At 38.3% G+C, this 16,600-nt stretch overlaps 1 protein-coding gene across 1 annotated transcript in view; it reads right to left on the bottom strand.

The window, feature by feature from the left end:
* LOC110325314 (ATP-binding cassette sub-family A member 3-like) overlaps window positions 1-16,600 on the bottom strand; it is a 129,078-nt gene that overhangs the window by 88,198 nt on the left and 24,280 nt on the right. Inside the window, exons 6-10 of the mRNA XM_021203277.1 lie at window positions 14,274-14,384; window positions 13,472-13,589; window positions 10,706-10,879; window positions 5,760-5,941; window positions 2,194-2,328 (exon numbers count right to left, since the gene is read on the bottom strand). Of these exons, the coding sequence (XP_021058936.1) occupies window positions 2,194-2,328; window positions 5,760-5,941; window positions 10,706-10,879; window positions 13,472-13,589; window positions 14,274-14,384 (720 nt within the window). The remainder of the gene's footprint in view (window positions 1-2,193; window positions 2,329-5,759; window positions 5,942-10,705; window positions 10,880-13,471; window positions 13,590-14,273; window positions 14,385-16,600) is intronic.

Here is a 16,600-nt window from a genome sequence, read left to right as displayed (position 1 = left end):
GGCGCCGGATGACCGGGACCAGACACGGGTCCCTCTTCTCCAGTCCGCTCTCTCCCCGGCAGTGCACTGGAGCAAAGATGGCTCACCTTCCGGTCGAACATTTCTTTAGGTGCTTCTCGGCCATTCGAGATTCATCGGTTATGAATTCTTGGTTTAGTTCTATACCCCATATTTTGATTGGGTTGTTTGNTTTTCTGGTGATTAACTTCTTGAGTTCTTTACATATTTTGGATATTTGCCCTCTATCAGATGTGGGGTTAGTGAAGATTTTAAAAATACTTACACTTTATCATTTATTTTTAGGAATTACAAGAAAAGAATANAAAGCAAGTTACTTAATCTAATTATTATAGAAGAAATTTAATCTAGCAACATAGCTGCTCTGGCAAGGGATCACATCCAAATATCTGATCCAACTGGAATGTTGTCTTGGATTACAATATGACCTGGGTGGAATACACACACACCCTTAATACACACCTTTAATCACTAANAAAGAAGGAANAGTTTGTAGAAGAAAGCAGTCTTGTTTGAAAGTGAAGTCTAACTGATGGGCAGACAAAGTGACAAATCAGAGAGACATTTGACAGAATGAGTCAGAGATAGGAAAAGCCCAACTCATAGGAGAATAGCAGAGGAAGAGAGGTTACATACGAGCAGCGAGAGAGAACAAAGATAGTATGATGGGGTGTGTGTGTGTGTGTGTGTGTGTGTGAGAGAGAGAGAGAGAGAGAGAGAGAGAGAGAGAGAGAGAGAGAGAGAGAGAGAGAGTTTTGCCAGGATGGTTTTACAGAGACAGGTTACAGAGACAACAAGCTAGACATAGGTGAAGATAGAATGAGCCAGAGAATGAGAAAAAGCCAGAAGATTAGAATAGATTGCCAAAGTTAGTATGAATCCTGGCAGAGCAGTACAATCAGAAGCTAAGAGAAGCTGGATTGAGTCAGTTAGTTTGGAAGATTAGAGTGTGCAGAGACTAGAAGCTCCCAGGCCTATTGATAAAACAGAGAAGGAAATGCTCTGGGCTCAGCCCAAGCCATGTGTGTGCACAGCTTGGGTACGGCTCTCATCTCATCACTTCATCTGAAGAAATAAAAGCACATTTACAAATAATACACNTCTATGGTAAAGAACTAANGATGCAATNCTAAGATCATCTCCTTTCTGAGATGAAAACAAACACNTNCANGTTCAGTGAAGCACAACTCGTAACCTGTCTATCAACAGATAAATGGATAAAAATGTGAGACACAACCTGAAATATTATTTGGTCACAAAAGAAGGAAATCCTGCNACTTGTACCACAGGAATAAACCCCAGAGAACATTATAATNAATAAAAGTCAGACACAGAAGCCCAAACTATGATTTCATCTTCATGTAAAAATCTAAAAACACCACATTAGNGGAGAATAGTGGCTATTGANTACTGAGGGACATAGAGATCTATTGGTTAAAGGGCTTCAACTCTTAGTTACAAAAGAAATCTCTGGGCCTAAGTACAACATGTAATGGTAGTTAATAATATAGCATTTTATCTGATATTTGATGAGAGCAGATTTTTAAATTTTCTCACTTAGATGAACTATTAAAACCAATAAATGGTAATGTATATTAAATATCTGGGATGGCAAACCCTTTATATAGTGTACATATATACAAATCCTACTACATATATAAAAAATATAAAATTTTATGTGCTAATTTAAAAGTTTATATCCAATGAAAATATTCTGCCAGGCGGTACAGAGAAACCCTGTGTTGAAAAACAACAACAACAACAACAAAACAAAAAAGAAAACATTCTTAGATGAAGATGAAATAAAGACTATTTCAGATTTACAAAAAAGCAGAAGTTAACTACCAGAGGGCTGCTAGTAATATTATAGCCCTCACCACATCTAAATGAACCATTGCATCATGTTTATTTATTAACATTAATTTTATAAAATCACATTATCATTTCTTGCTATATCCATTACAGAAGAATGAAATACATAAAGATGGAGTGAATAGTACAGAATTTGTAAAATTATATCAACTCCAACCAAGCTCTGGTTCTCAGAGGACAACTATATTAATTGTGATGCAAATAAACAATGAAAACATCTCTTTTTTTTTCTGGATTAGCCAATTATGAACAATCTCACTGCTTTTTGGTTTTGTGTTCCTGCAGGAACATTTGAAGCATTACCTTGTGCAAATGCTTGATATGGATTCCTGCCTCCAAGTTGGGAGGTTCAGCCTCATAGCAGTTATGTACTATGGGGGGGCACTTTGTCTCTTCTGCAGTCTTTCTAACTTTTGGTTTGCCAAACCAATATGAGCGCTACAGAAAAAGATAAGAGATAATTAACCAAAATAAATATAAAAAACTTTTGTGTTAAATATCTGTTTCTAAAAATGTAAATCATGTCAAACAAAGAGGGTTTGCTGTTAATCTTTGCCTCAGTGTTTGGATTAGGATAAAGAGCTTATTAAACTATGGCCTTTTTATTGATGAATAAATAGAAAATGTAATAATAACAAAAACTTTTTATGAAAGGGAGAAAAAGAACACAAAGTTAGGTTGATCTGTCGGGAGATGAGGGACGGTCTGGAAAAAGTTGGGGGAAAAGAAAAACATGATCAAAACATACAGAATAAAAAAATTAAGTTAAAAAAAAGGACTGGACTCTGAATAGGGAATCAGAGATCAACATAATTCCTACAAAGAGTAGACTAGATGGTTTCAGTAGGGAATTTTCTCAAACATTTAAACAAAAATTAACTGTTTTTATTCAACTCTTGCAAAAGAACATAAGGGAATACCTCCTAAATCGGCGTCACCCTAACACCCAAACCAGACAAACTATACATCTTATAATATAGATGCAAAACTCTTCCATATAACACCAGCAAGCTGAATCCACTAGAATATTAAAATTATATAACATTCCAGAGTGAAATGTATTGCAGGAATGGTTCCAGATACTATAATCAATCACTGTAGTATCACATTGATCATAGGATCATTTCGATTCATGCATGATAAAAATTGTAGCAATTTAGAAACATAAAGGTGTTTTCATGAAAAAAAACCCAACCCTCTCAAAACTCCAAGCTTATAGATAACAATACTCAATGATGATGAAAACTTTGTTTTTTAACCATGAACAAGCCTGAAATGCTGGCCTGAAAGAGGGGACACATTGGAGGCAGGTTGGACGCACTGCCATGACTTGTGCACACGAGGGAGAGTTGACCTGCCAGAAGAACAAGAAGAAGTAGTGCGACTCAGGGAAGGGAAAGCACTGAGATGATGGGTCTCTGCTGCTGCCTGGAGGCACAGGGACTCCAGATCATGCAGCGGAAGCAGGAAAAGGCAACCGAGAGGCAGGAACCCAAGCAGCTCTGTGGCTTCGCGTCCACTCCACCTGTGTGTCTGAGCCAGTCCCACAATGGTTGAGCTTCTTCCTGTGGCATTTTTTTTGTTTTATTTTAGGGAGGAGTTACATGGACAGAGGGCAGATATGGAGGGACGGGAATGAGTGGGATTGGGGACATGATCTGAAATTCACAAAGAATCAATAATAGAAAAAAGAATACAATGAAGAGTAAAGGATAATTCTCTTCCATTTGCAGAATGGGAGAGAATATTTGCAAATCATATCAAAGAAGGGTTTAGCACATTAGATACATAAAAAAGCAAATAACAATTACTGAATGGGCATAAGGTCTGAATATATGTTTGTATAAACAAGACATCTAAAGGCCAATAAGCACATAAATGTCATATCTATGATTTATTATCAGGAAATTAAATTTCACATAAAACCTATGAGGGTAAGTACCATAAAAAGAATGTATAAGTGAAGGAATGGAACCTTAGTACTATACTGGGAGGGCTGACAAAAAACAAAAGGATGATCTGTTAGTTTCCAAAACCTTAAATCCAGAAGTGCTGCAAGAACTAGCAATTTTATTCCTAGCTATATACTCAAAATAGTTAAAAAGTCATATCCTCAACAGAATGCAATAAATATGTCCTCCAGTGAGATGTACAATACTATGTAGCCTACAAGAGGATGGGTAAAGATGAATTCATAGGACACTTTTAAAACTGTAAATGCTATGGCAGTAGCCAGACAATGTAGTCCCTGAGATCAGAGGGTTGGAAACTCAAGGGAACTCACACCAGAGTAATGTGTGAGGGAACTCACACCAGAGTAATGTGTGATACTTCATTAGATTCTACAAGAGAGAGAACTAAATAATTCCTGCACTTAAACTTCAGCACTTGGTCCCTTTCATGGATAAACCTGAGAAACTACTTGAAGAAGCATCTACAAATAGGTAATTATTATGCTGCATTTTTACATCCCTTGAGTGAATAAATTCATAGAAAAAGCAAGCAAATTAGAGGTGCCTAAAAGGCAAAAAACAAGGACTTCTTTTTAGATCATAGTTTTAGTTTTCTAGAATGAAAAACTGTGAGTTGGGGGTCAAGGCTGTATACTGTGACTGTACACTGTAAATATACTAAGTACTAGTGACTTCATTTTAAAATTGCTAATTTTATGTCATGTATTTCACTAAAAAAGTGAAGATTTCTTTTTTTTCAACTTTTTTATTAGATATTGTCTTTATTTACATTTCAAATGCTATCCTGAAAGTTCCCTATGCCCTCCCCCCGCCCTGCTCCCCTACCCACCCACTCCCACTTCTTGGCCCTGGTGTTCCCCTGTGCTAGGTCATATAAAGTTTGCAAGACCTAGGGGCCTCTCTTCCCAATGATGGCCAACTAGGCCATCTTCTGCTACATATGCAGCTAGAGACTCGAGCTCAGGGGGTGCTGGTTAGTTCATATTGTTGTTGTACCTACAGGGTTGCAGACCCCCTCAGCTCCTTGGGTTCTTTCTCTAGCTCCTCCACTGGGGGCCCTGTGTTCCATCCTATAGCTGACTGAGCATCCAAAAAGTGAAGATTTCTAAGAACTGGGAAACAGCTTGGCTTGGTTTGCTCTTCCTGAAGAACGAAGCTATAATCTATTTTCAGGTATAATACTCTGTGGCCAAATTATCTATAGTTTTAATCTTCAGTATTAAAAAAAAACTGTCAGCAGTTCTCAAGTTAGAAGGACTGAACTGAATTTTAGAGAATGACCTTGGAGCCCTGGCTAATCACACTTGGCTGTGGTGTCTCCACTGTGAGCATGCAAACACTCTAAGGAAATCTGAGGGATAAGAAGCAGACACTTTTCTACTTCATGCAAATAACTGGTTAGCTCCCCTGAAAGGGACCAAGTGTTGAAGCTTAGATACAGGAGTTATTTAGCTCTCACTTTGCAAGAATCTAATACAGTACCCACATTAATCTGGTGTGAGTTCCTTTTGGTTCCCAACTCTCTAATCTAAGGGACTAATTACACAGGTTACAGAAGGGTCATAACACTTACGGTTTTAAAAGTTTCAGTGTTTTAGACATACATGTTACGCAACTATATACAAAGCAGAATTTATGGCACATCAAGAAATGCAGTGTCTCAGTACTGCTGGTATATAGGTTAGGATGGTCTATATTTGGCTTTTAAGTTTGATTACATTTATGAAGTAGGTTTACAAAGCCTATGAGCATTTGGAACAACAGCAACATTAAAACTCACCATAAAGGGAGGTGGGAGGATCAAAGAGCTGAAGGAGAGGATACCATAATCAGAACGTATTGTAGAAAAACAATCTATTTTCAGTAAAAGAAAATAGAAAGAAAGAAACAACTCACCATGAGGAAAAAGTACCATGGTTGAGGCACACCGCACTGGCCAGGGAAGACGGCTTCTACATACCAGGTAACCAGGCTATATAAGAAAGCATCAAACAAAAGCATTCCAAGCATATAGCCGAAGTTGAGGTTATCCTCAAGGTTGGCTGGTGTCCAAAGGTTGTGCCATTTAACACCAATCTCTGAAATAAAAGGGAGACATTAGGCATGGGTGAAATCTCTGAGACTTGGTACTCTGCACTGTGAGTTATCTCTCAGCTGTAGCCCTTAGCAAATATATTACTACAGAACAAGGTGGTTTCATTTCTCCTTTTTTTCTTCAAAACCTTTAAAAACATTTGGGAATGATTTAAATTAAATGAATAACAGAAACAACGAACAGTCTAAGAACGAGGAAGGAGTAGACTTTATAAAATCTGGGTTGTTTAACCTCCAGAGTTTCTTTCTCCCAGAGAAACAAGCACAAGAATGCCCATATGTGTAAACTACATTCTCCACTGCTGAAGCACACTAACTACCAATAAGAAGAAACCAAGGGCTGCTGAGTGATGACACTGATAGGACTGCAAACGGAAAGTCAGCAAAGGAAGGAAAGAAATGCTTTTCCTTTCCTGTGTCCATAGCAGGAGAGGGACGAGGGTTTGCAGAGCGCATACCTCAAGAGTCAAGACTTAAAAAGGACAACACTCAGGAAGCTCATCTGTTCTTCACCTTTGCCCTTTCCCCCTCAACAACAGTCATGAACACTAGGTATTTTAAAAGAAAGGGTAATAATATGAAAAAATATCCTGTGGAAAAAATTATCAAAATTATAATTAATTTTGATTGGTAATAAACAATAAATTAGAAGTCACAAAAAATTAGGAGTCAAAATATACACCACAGGAAATTTTCTGTAACCTCAAGTCCTCCTGCCTCCAACAAAGTAGAATTCCTGAAAGACAAAATTTATAATGGAAAACTTAGAATACCTAAGATACAATTTGTAAAACATATGAAACTCAAGAAGAACGAAGACCAAAGTGTGGACACTTCGCCCCTTCTTAGAATTGGGAACAAAACACCCACGGAAGGAGTTACAGAGACAAAGTTTGGAGGTAAGACAAAAGGATGGACCATCCAGAAACTGCCCCACCCAGGGGTCCATCCCATAATCAGCCACCAAACGCAGACACTATTGCATATGCCAGCAAGATTTTGCTGAAAGGATCCTGATATAGCTGTCTCTTGTGAGGCTATGCCAGTGCCTGGCAAACATAGAAGTGGATGCTCACAGTCAGCTATTGGATGGAACACAGGGCCCCAATAGAGGAGCTAGAGAAAGTACCCATGGAGCTGAAGGGATCTGCAACCCTGTAGGTGGAATAACAATATGAACTTACCAGTACCCCCAGAGCTCATGTCTCTAGCTGTATATGTAGCAGAAGATGGTCTAGTCGGCCGTCATTGGGAAGAGAGGCCCCTAGGTCTTGCAAACTTTATATGCCCCAGTATAGGACAACACCAGTGGGAGTGGGTAGGTAGGGGAGCAGGGGGGGAAGGGTATAGAGGACTTTGGAAATAGCATTTGAAATGTAAATTTTTATACCTAATAAAAATTGGAAAAAATTTATAATAGAGGAGATAATAACTAATATAAAATTGATAAACCTGATAAAAATAATTAGGAAACTAAACAGTTGTACTCCTCCACAATAAACCAATGGAAATAAGAAAATAGATGAAGTAATGTGGATTGTTAATGTTTCCTGCTAAATGAGAATTACAGAAGTATCTACAAATAAATAAGATATACAGTCATCTGATTGGCTACTTAATAGAAGTGTTTTTTTATTGCATATTTTCTTTATTTACATTTCAAATGTTATCCCCTTTCCTGGTCCCCACCCTCAGTACCCCACTATCCCATTCCCCCTCTTCCTGCTTCTATGAGGGTGTTTTACCACCCACATACCCACTCCTACTTCCCCACCCTGGCATAGCCTACACTGGGACATTGAGCGTTCACAGGACCAAGGGCCTCCCCTCCCATTGATACCAGACAAGGCTATCCTCTGCTACATATGCAGCTGGAGCCATGGGTCCATTCATGTATATTCTTTGGTTGGTGGTTTTGTCCCTGGGAGCTCTAGGGAGTCTGGTTGGTTGCTATTGTTGTTCTTCCTATGGGGTTGCACACCCCTTCAGCTCCTTCGGTCCTTTCTCTAACTCCTCCATGGGGGACCCTGTGCTCAGTTCAATGGTTGGCTGTGAGTAACCACCTCTGTATTTGTCAGGCCCTGGCAGAGCCTCTCAGGAGACAGCTCCCGACGGGCTACTGTCAGCAAGCACTTCTTGGCATCCACAATAGAATTTGCATTTGATGACTGTATATGGCATGGATTCCCAGATGGGGCAGTCTCTGGACGGCCTTTCCTTCAGTCTCTGCTCTACACTTTGTTACCATATTTGCTCCCATGAGGATTTTGTTACCCCTTCTAAGAAGGACCGAAGCACACACACTTTTGCTTTCCTTCTTCTTGAGCTTCATGTGGTCTGTGAATTTTATCTTGGGTATTCAAAGCTTTTGGGCTACTATCCACTTATCAGTGAGTGCATACCATGTGTGTTCTTTTGTGATTGGGTTACCTCACTCAGGATGATATTTTCTAGTTCCACCAATTTGCCTAAAATTTTCATGAATTCATTGTTTTTAATAGCTAAGTAGTACTCCATTGTGTAAATGTACCACATTTTAGAATTGCTAAGAGGAAAACTCATAGCTCTGAGTGCCTCTAAAAAGAAACTGGAGAAAGTACAGACTAGCAGCTTGACAGCACACCTAAAAGTTCTAGAATAAAATAAGCAAATACACCCAAGAGGAGTAGATGGCAGGAAATAATCAAACTCAGGGCAGAAATCAACCAAGTAGAAATAAAAAGAACTATACAAAGAACAACAAAACCAGGAAATGGTTTTTGAGAAAACCAACAAGATAGATAAACCCTTATCTAGACGAAGCAGAGGGCACAGAGAAAGTATCCAAGTTAACAAAATCAGAAATGAAAAGGGAAACATAACAACAGAAACCGAGGAAATTCAAAAAATCATCACATCCTACTATAAAAGCCTATTGGAGTGTTTTTAATCACAGTTGAGAACATTCAGTACTCTTAATTCTTCACAGTAATTGAAAAATAGAACAACAGTTTCACTAAGTCCTGATGATAGTTTTCATAGAACTTGATGGAACTAGTCCTAAAATTCAAGATGTAACCTGAATGATTAAAGAATAACAAACCAGGACAATAATAACATGTTAAGAATTACATGCTCCACTATGTTCATAGCAGCCTTATTTATAATAGCCAGAAGCTGGAAAATATCCAGATGTCTCTCAACAGAGGAATGGATACAGAAAATGTGGTATATTTACATAATGGAGTACTANTCAGCTATTAAAAACAATGCATTCATAAAATTCTTAGGCAAATGGATGGAACTAAAAAATATCATCCTGAGTGAGATAACCTAGTCACAAAAGAACACACATGGTATGTACTAACTGATAAGTGGATATTTGACAAAAAGCTCAAAATAATTACGATACAACTCACAGACCATATGTGAAGCTCAAGAAGAAAGAAGTGTGGATGCTTCAGTCCTGCTTAGAAGGGTGAACAAAATAATCATGGGAGGTAGAGGGAGGGAGGGATCTGGGAGGTAGAGATGGGGGGGAGAATAGAGGAGGGAGAGGGGAAAAGTTGGGCAGGATCAGGTGTGGGAGGAGACGGGGAGAAGTACAGAAGGTCAGGAAATTGAATAGAGGTATGCAGCAGTGGGGAATGGGAAACTGGGGGTAGCCACTAGAAAATCCCAGATGCCAGGAAAGCAAGAGGTTCCCAGTACCCAACTGGGATGGCAGTAGCTAAAATACCCAGCAAAAGGGAAAGAGAACCAGTAGAGACCATATCCAGAGGTTAGGTACAGCCCACAGTTGAGGGATGGGGCCACCCACTCATCTCAAAATTCTTAACCCAGAATTGCTCCTGTCTAAAGGAAATGCAGGGACAGAGTAGAGCAGAGACTGAAGGAAAGGTCACCCAGAGACTGCCCCACCTAGGGATACATCCCATCTGCAAACACCAAACCCAGACACTATTGCTGATGCCAAGAAATGCTTGCTGACAGGAGCTTGGTATAGTTGTCCCCTGAGAGGCTCTGCCAGAGCCTGATTAATGCAGATGGAGATGCTCTCAGCCAACCATCAGACTGAGTGTGGGGACCTCAATGGAGGAGTTAGGGGAAGAACTAAAGGAGCTGCAGGGGTTTCCAACCCAACAGAAAAAACAATACCAACCAACCAGACCTCACAGAGCTCCCAGGGACTAAACTACCAACCAAAGAGTGCACATGAATCAACCCATGGCTCCAGCTGCATATGTAGCAGAGGGACTGCCTTCTCTGTCATCAGTAGGAGAGGAGCCCCTTGGTCCTGGGGACACTCGATGCTGCAGCATAGGGGAATGCTAGGGCGATGAGGTGGGAGTGGGTGGGTGGGGGAGCACCCTCATAGAAGCATGGGGGAGGGAGGTATGATAGAGGGTTTTCAGAAGGGAATCGGGAAGGGGGATAACATTTGAAATGTAAATAAATAAAATAACCAATAAAAAATTGGTATGTCAACTTCATGTCTTTTTTTTTTTTTTTAATAACTCTTGAATCCAACTAGTGGTGTCTGTACATACATGTGTGTAGGGCTACAGTGCTCAAGAAGCTAACTCCGCCCACCCTCCCCATTAAGTGCCAAATAGCTTACCAGCTAGGTGTGGGAGCTTTATATTTTTCGTATTTTACATAACCACATATAGTAAGAAAATTTGGGGGGGAAATATAACATTTTCTTACCTTTCCATCTCCTATTTATTCAGTTTCTTAAGAATTGAATCAGCAATACCAATACCCACCTTGTATTTCCAACTTGATTAAAATATTAATCCCCAGTGCCAAAGCAACATTTGCACTCAGACAGGCAGTTATCTTGGTAGTAAGGTTCAACATTCCATAGTATTCAGAGATGAAATTATAGGGAAAGAAACTGGCAAAAAATAGGAGGTTTCCAGCAGAAGCAGCCAAACGAGCTTCAAAGAAGAAATTACAATTAACTTTTTATGCTACAACAGATAATAAAGTTGAATATACTTACATTATGTTTCCAAAAAGTTACTGTTCCCAGTCTTATCTATGAAACAAGACAATGTAACTGAACATGTACATAATTACTAAATACTGGATGTTGTTAATCTCATAAGCATGGGATTTTGATATGTTAAACCTGCTCTTTTCTGAACAGAAATGGAGGGAGAGTGGATCTGAGGAAAAGGGGAGGTATGGGGAAACTAGGAGGAGTGGAAGGAGGGGAAACTGTGGTCAAGATGTATTGTATGAGAGAAGAATTAAAAATAAAGAAAAATAATTCTCATCAAAATGTTAATAGGATATAAAATCAGTGTTAATAAAGAAAGTTAAAAAAAAACCCAAAACAATCAAACTGCAGGGTACCACTTCCTAACATCACCATCACTCAGGGAAGGCAGCACCATACTAACTGGGGAAAAACTTTCATCAGCTGCACAACCAATAGAGAACTAATATCCAAAAATGAATAAAGAATTGAAAATACTAGATATCAAGAAAACAAATGAGGTATAGTTCTAAATATAATTCTCAAAAGAGGAACCTCAAATGGTCAAGAAACTGTTATGTTCTGCATATCTAACCATTAGGGAAATGCAAAACAAAACTATTTTGAGATTACATCTTAAACCTGTCAAAATGGCTAAGATCAATAAAACAAGTGACAGTTCATGCTAGTGAGGTTATAGAGAAAGGGGACTACTCATCTATTGCTGGGGGGAGTATAAACATGTACAGCCATGGTGGAAATCAGGTGGCAGTTCCTCAGAAAGCTGGGAACTGATCTACCTCAAGATCCAGCTGCTCCGCTCTTAGGCATATACCCAAAGTACATTCATCCCATCACTAGGACGCTTGCTCAACCACATCATTGCTCCTCTATTCAGAATAACCAGAAATTGGAGACAACATAGATGTCCCTCAATACACAAGTGAATAAAGGAAATGTGCTATTTTTACAAAAAATGGAGTATTACTCTTAGCAACAATAACAACAACAATAATAAAAAGAAAGACAAAAAGAAAGAGAGAAGAAAGAGAGAGAGAGAGAAAGAAAGAAAGAAAGAAAGAAAGAAAGAAAGAAAGAAAGAAAGAAAGAAGGAAAGGAAGGAAGGAAGGAAGGAAGGAAGGAAGGAAGGAAGGAAGGAAGGAAGGAAGGAAGAAAGAAAGAAAGAGAAAAAAGGAAGAAAGAAATTTGCAGGTAAACTAGAAACCACCACTCTGAGTGAAGAAACTTACACCCAGAAATGCAAAGCTGGTACGTATTTGCATATATGTGGATATTATTAGCTAAAATGTCATTAATAAATAAGCTAAAACCCACAGAACAGAGGCTAGGTATAGAGTAATGGAGTAAGGAATAGAGTGAGACCTTTGAACACTCAGCCCTAAATGAGATGTCTCCATCAAACCCCTCCCCACAGGGCTCAGGAAACCCTGTAGAAGAGGAGGTGGAAAGAGTGTAAGAGCCAGAAGGGGTGGAAGACACCAAGAGAACAAGGCCTCTAACTCATCATGACTGATAGAAACACGCAGACTGAGGGAGTATGCACAGGGCCTGCATGTGTCTGCATCGGATGCGGTCCTGGAGCTGAAAGGAGAAGTGAGCACAAGCCTTCATCCCTAACTCTTCAACTGAAAACCACTTGTAAACAAAACTTTAGTTTCCTACAAAAGAGTCTATGGGGGAAACAAACTCCTCTTAAGGGTAGGTGGCATGCCCAGCAGTAGATGGCCAATAGAAAGCAAACTCAATGACATCTTCGGCGGTGCCTTTTCTCATAATGTCATGTCAGGGCTTTTCCTTTTCAATCTTACCGTTTTTAAAATTTCATTTATATATACTTTTTCTTCTGCCTTTGTGCCTTACATTTCCTTTGCATATATGTATATATGCATTATGGCTTCCTGTTTAGTTTCTTTATGGGCTTCCTGAGTGTGCAAATGACTGGGTCTCTGTTTCTTCTCCTGGGCCCTTCTCCTTCTGTTTGTTTTGTCCTACTCCAATGTATTAGTTTAGGTTTTATCTCATCATATTTTATCTTAGTATCATCTCTTAGAAGCCTGTTTGCTTTCTAATGAGACACAGAAAGGGTGTGGATCCAGATGGGAGGAGTAGAAAGAAGGGAAGCCATAGTTAGGATGCAGTATGTGAGAAAAAAAGCCAATTAAAAACATAAACATTGGTCTTGCAAACTTTATATGACCCAGCACAAGGGAAGGCCTGGGCCAAGTAGTGGGAGTGGGTGGGTAGGGGAGCAGGGGTGGGGGGGTATAGGGAACTTTCGGGATAGCATTTGAAATGTAAATAAAGAAAATAATAATAAAAAATTAAAAAAAAACATAAACAGCAGTTGAGTACACTGGAAAGCTCAAAAAAGCAATAAAGAATTTACTGGTCCAGAAACTAGCAAAAAGAAATACAGTTCTTTGGTTTTTTGCTTGCTTGTTTGTTTTTGAGTTGATAATTCTAGATACCCCTCCCCCCTAACTCTGTATTTTCACTTTAGGTTATGACTTTTGCTGTCCAGACTTACTTTTACTGAAGAATGTGCTAACCATAAAGGCAAAGCATATGGATGCGATGGCATAACATGTAAGAAAGACAAAGATGAAACTACAGTCACTGTAGCGCAAGATTGGCTCCTCTACAATCTACAATGAAACAATCATGACATCAGATAGGTAGTGTCACATAAACACAAGGTAAGAGACTGAAACACTTCACCACACTCAGCTGGTGAGACTCAAAGACAGGAAGTTAAAGTCTTGCTGAGAGACTCAGCAGCATCTCAGTTTTCTAGTAAGGTCAAAACAAAAACAAAAAACAATAGATTCTACTGTAAACCTGAGACCAGTAAATCCATAGTATGATATCTCTCCTTTCACTGGATTGTGTAGCAGACTCAACTCACTGAAACTCATCTACCTGTTAGAGTAGACATTTGTCCTATGTATTTATAGAACACCTGAAATACAGTTTGAATGACTATGGAATTCAATTTTATTTTTAAGAACATAGTTTAAATTTAAATAAAAACTATAGTATTGTCAAAAATAGTATATCTTTCCATTAAAAAACCCTTCATGTCGGAATTGGGATGTACAGTAACACAAAACACATTAGGTTTTAAAAATAATAAAATCAAAACATTATTTTAAAAATTGTTATATGGTAAAAGAATATTTTTAAAGACCTGAGTTAAACATATCACTAAAAGAATTTTGTCTCTTTCTCCTTGTTTTTTTTAAACTTCTATAGCTAGTAAAAATTCAGTATTACATAAGTAATTAATTATATATCTATTAGACAGCATGAAACTGGATACTTGCCTGGACAAAGAGTAATATGCATATCAAAAGGATAATGATGACATATAATGGAAAGAATGTGAAGAAATAACCAATCCAGATGATCCAATTTCTAAGCCCCATTATAAGCTGGTACTCCTGTAGGGTAGTCAACACAAATCAAGCATTTTATATGTTGGGCAATTCATGGTACTTTCACACACAACTTTTGAATTTTTACTACAAAGTCTATAAAAATGGTTAATGTTATCTCCACTTTAAGAATGAGAAAAATCAAGGCTTAGAGGTCTATCAAAATTATGCAGTAAGCAAAGTCCATACTTCTCTTAAAATATATGGTTTTCTGAGTTCAGAGATCTTTTTCAATACTACATTTGGGATTTCCAAAATGAAAAGCATTTTAAATTATTATTTTAAAATTTGTTTTATGAGTTTCCCAATACATCTTTAGTGTTATTTATGCCCTTTCCTCTCATCCTCTTGTAAATATATGTATGTAAGAATGTGTGTGTTAGTGTGTATGTGCACACATGTTTATGCAATATTTATCTTTGTATTCTCTGAGCCTCGTGCATCTGAGTTTTAATATATGTTATTAATTTTGCAAACTTTTCTAAGTGTATTTAATTCTTTTTGCTTCGTTCTCTTAATTTTCAGAATCTAATTACATGTGCTACCTCATTTGATATAGTTCTATGACTTTTGGATGCTTTGATCTGGAACTGCACATTTCTCTCTATGTTTCAGTTTCTGTAATTCTGTCTTGTGCTCATTTTTTAGTTCTTTCCTCATTTTACTTTCTACTAATAAACTTGTTTAAGGCATTCCTAGTACTGTTGAGATATTTTATTTTGAAAATTTCAATTATGAGGATACATAAATCTGTTTTCACGCAAGTATAAAGTGTGCTTTTGCCACTTCTGTATCTTTACCATAGTGCAACAAAAGTATATTCTAAGTATACCTATATGTGAACTCTATGATTCCAGTGAATCTGAGAAGTTAAGATTGCTATGAAGAGTTCTAGGGCTGGAGAGATGGCTGAGCAGGCAATGCCTGCTTGCCATGCCTGACAAGCTTAACAATCTTAATTTGACCCCTAATATTTACATGGTAGAGGGAACTGACTCTTACATGTTGTTTGCAGACTTCTTTATATGCCATGGCACATGTGGGTGGTATATAGACTAAATAAAAATGTGAAAAATACTCACAAACCCCCAAGAATTTTGGATAATTCAATATTTACAGAGCTTAAAATACTAACCACAATTAAACCATCTGTCTGATATTTCCAACATCAATGTATCTTTAATTTTCTTGAGAATTTCATATATGAATATATTTACATAATTTTTATACCTTCTTTCCTTTCCAGCTCCTCCTGCGTCCAACTCTATTTCCTTTGAAATTTATGACTACTTCTTTAATTTTGCCATATGAACACACACACACACACACACACACACACACACACACATTTCTGAGTACATTCAATTGTTGCTCAGATGTACAGGTCTAATTAGGGCAGAGCACATGGGACTGGACAACCTACCAGGAGGCTTCTCCCTGGGTAAAAACCTGCTTCTTTCTATCTCAGCAGCCATTTGATTGGATGAGACTCTTCATCTAGGTGTGGGACTTTATGAAACTTCCCCTGTGTTCAACATCTGTTTCTTACCTAAGTCTAGTACTGATGATCAATTTGCTTCTTTAGATTGTTTTCCTGTCTGTTGCTTCTTCATTTGTTTAGCAACTTTTTGTTGTTGCTGAGAACTTGAACTTTGTGAAAGTAAATGGACTCTGATGTTAATGGACCACTAGGTGTTGGGACTTATGTTAATTTACTCCTGAACTGGGTTGTACTTGAAAATCATTGCTGCTCTAGGTATAAAAGACTTCAAGTTCATCTAGTAATCTTTTATGTCCTTCTCCTAGAAAATTAGAGTTTTCTTTTATGTTACTTTCCTGTTTAAGTTTGTCTCTGAAGCCTTTCCAGCTTGGGAAGTTGATGAGTATCATCAGGACCCACGCATCTATACTTAGGTCTCTGGATGCTCTGCTGGGATGTAACCAGTATCCAGCAATGCTGAATACATACATGGAGGTAACCTACTTTCCAAAAGATATCCGGGGCTGGTGAGATGGCTCAGTGGGTAAGAGCACCCAACTGCTCTTCCGAAGGTCCTGAGTTCAAATCCCAGCAAGCACATGGTGGCTCACAACCATCCGTAAGGAGATCTGACTTCCTCTTCTGGAGTGTCTGAAGACAGCTTCAGTGTACTTACATATAATAAATAAATAAATCTTTAAAAAAATAAAAAAAGAGCTGGTGAGATGGCTCAGTGGGTAAG

Source organism: Mus pahari, chromosome 1 (assembly GCF_900095145.1).
Source record: "Mus pahari chromosome 1, PAHARI_EIJ_v1.1, whole genome shotgun sequence".
NCBI classification, from domain to species: domain Eukaryota; kingdom Metazoa; phylum Chordata; class Mammalia; order Rodentia; family Muridae; genus Mus; species Mus pahari.
The sequence above is the reverse complement of the archived record's forward strand: the minus strand, read 5'-3'. Positions and strand labels throughout refer to the sequence as shown.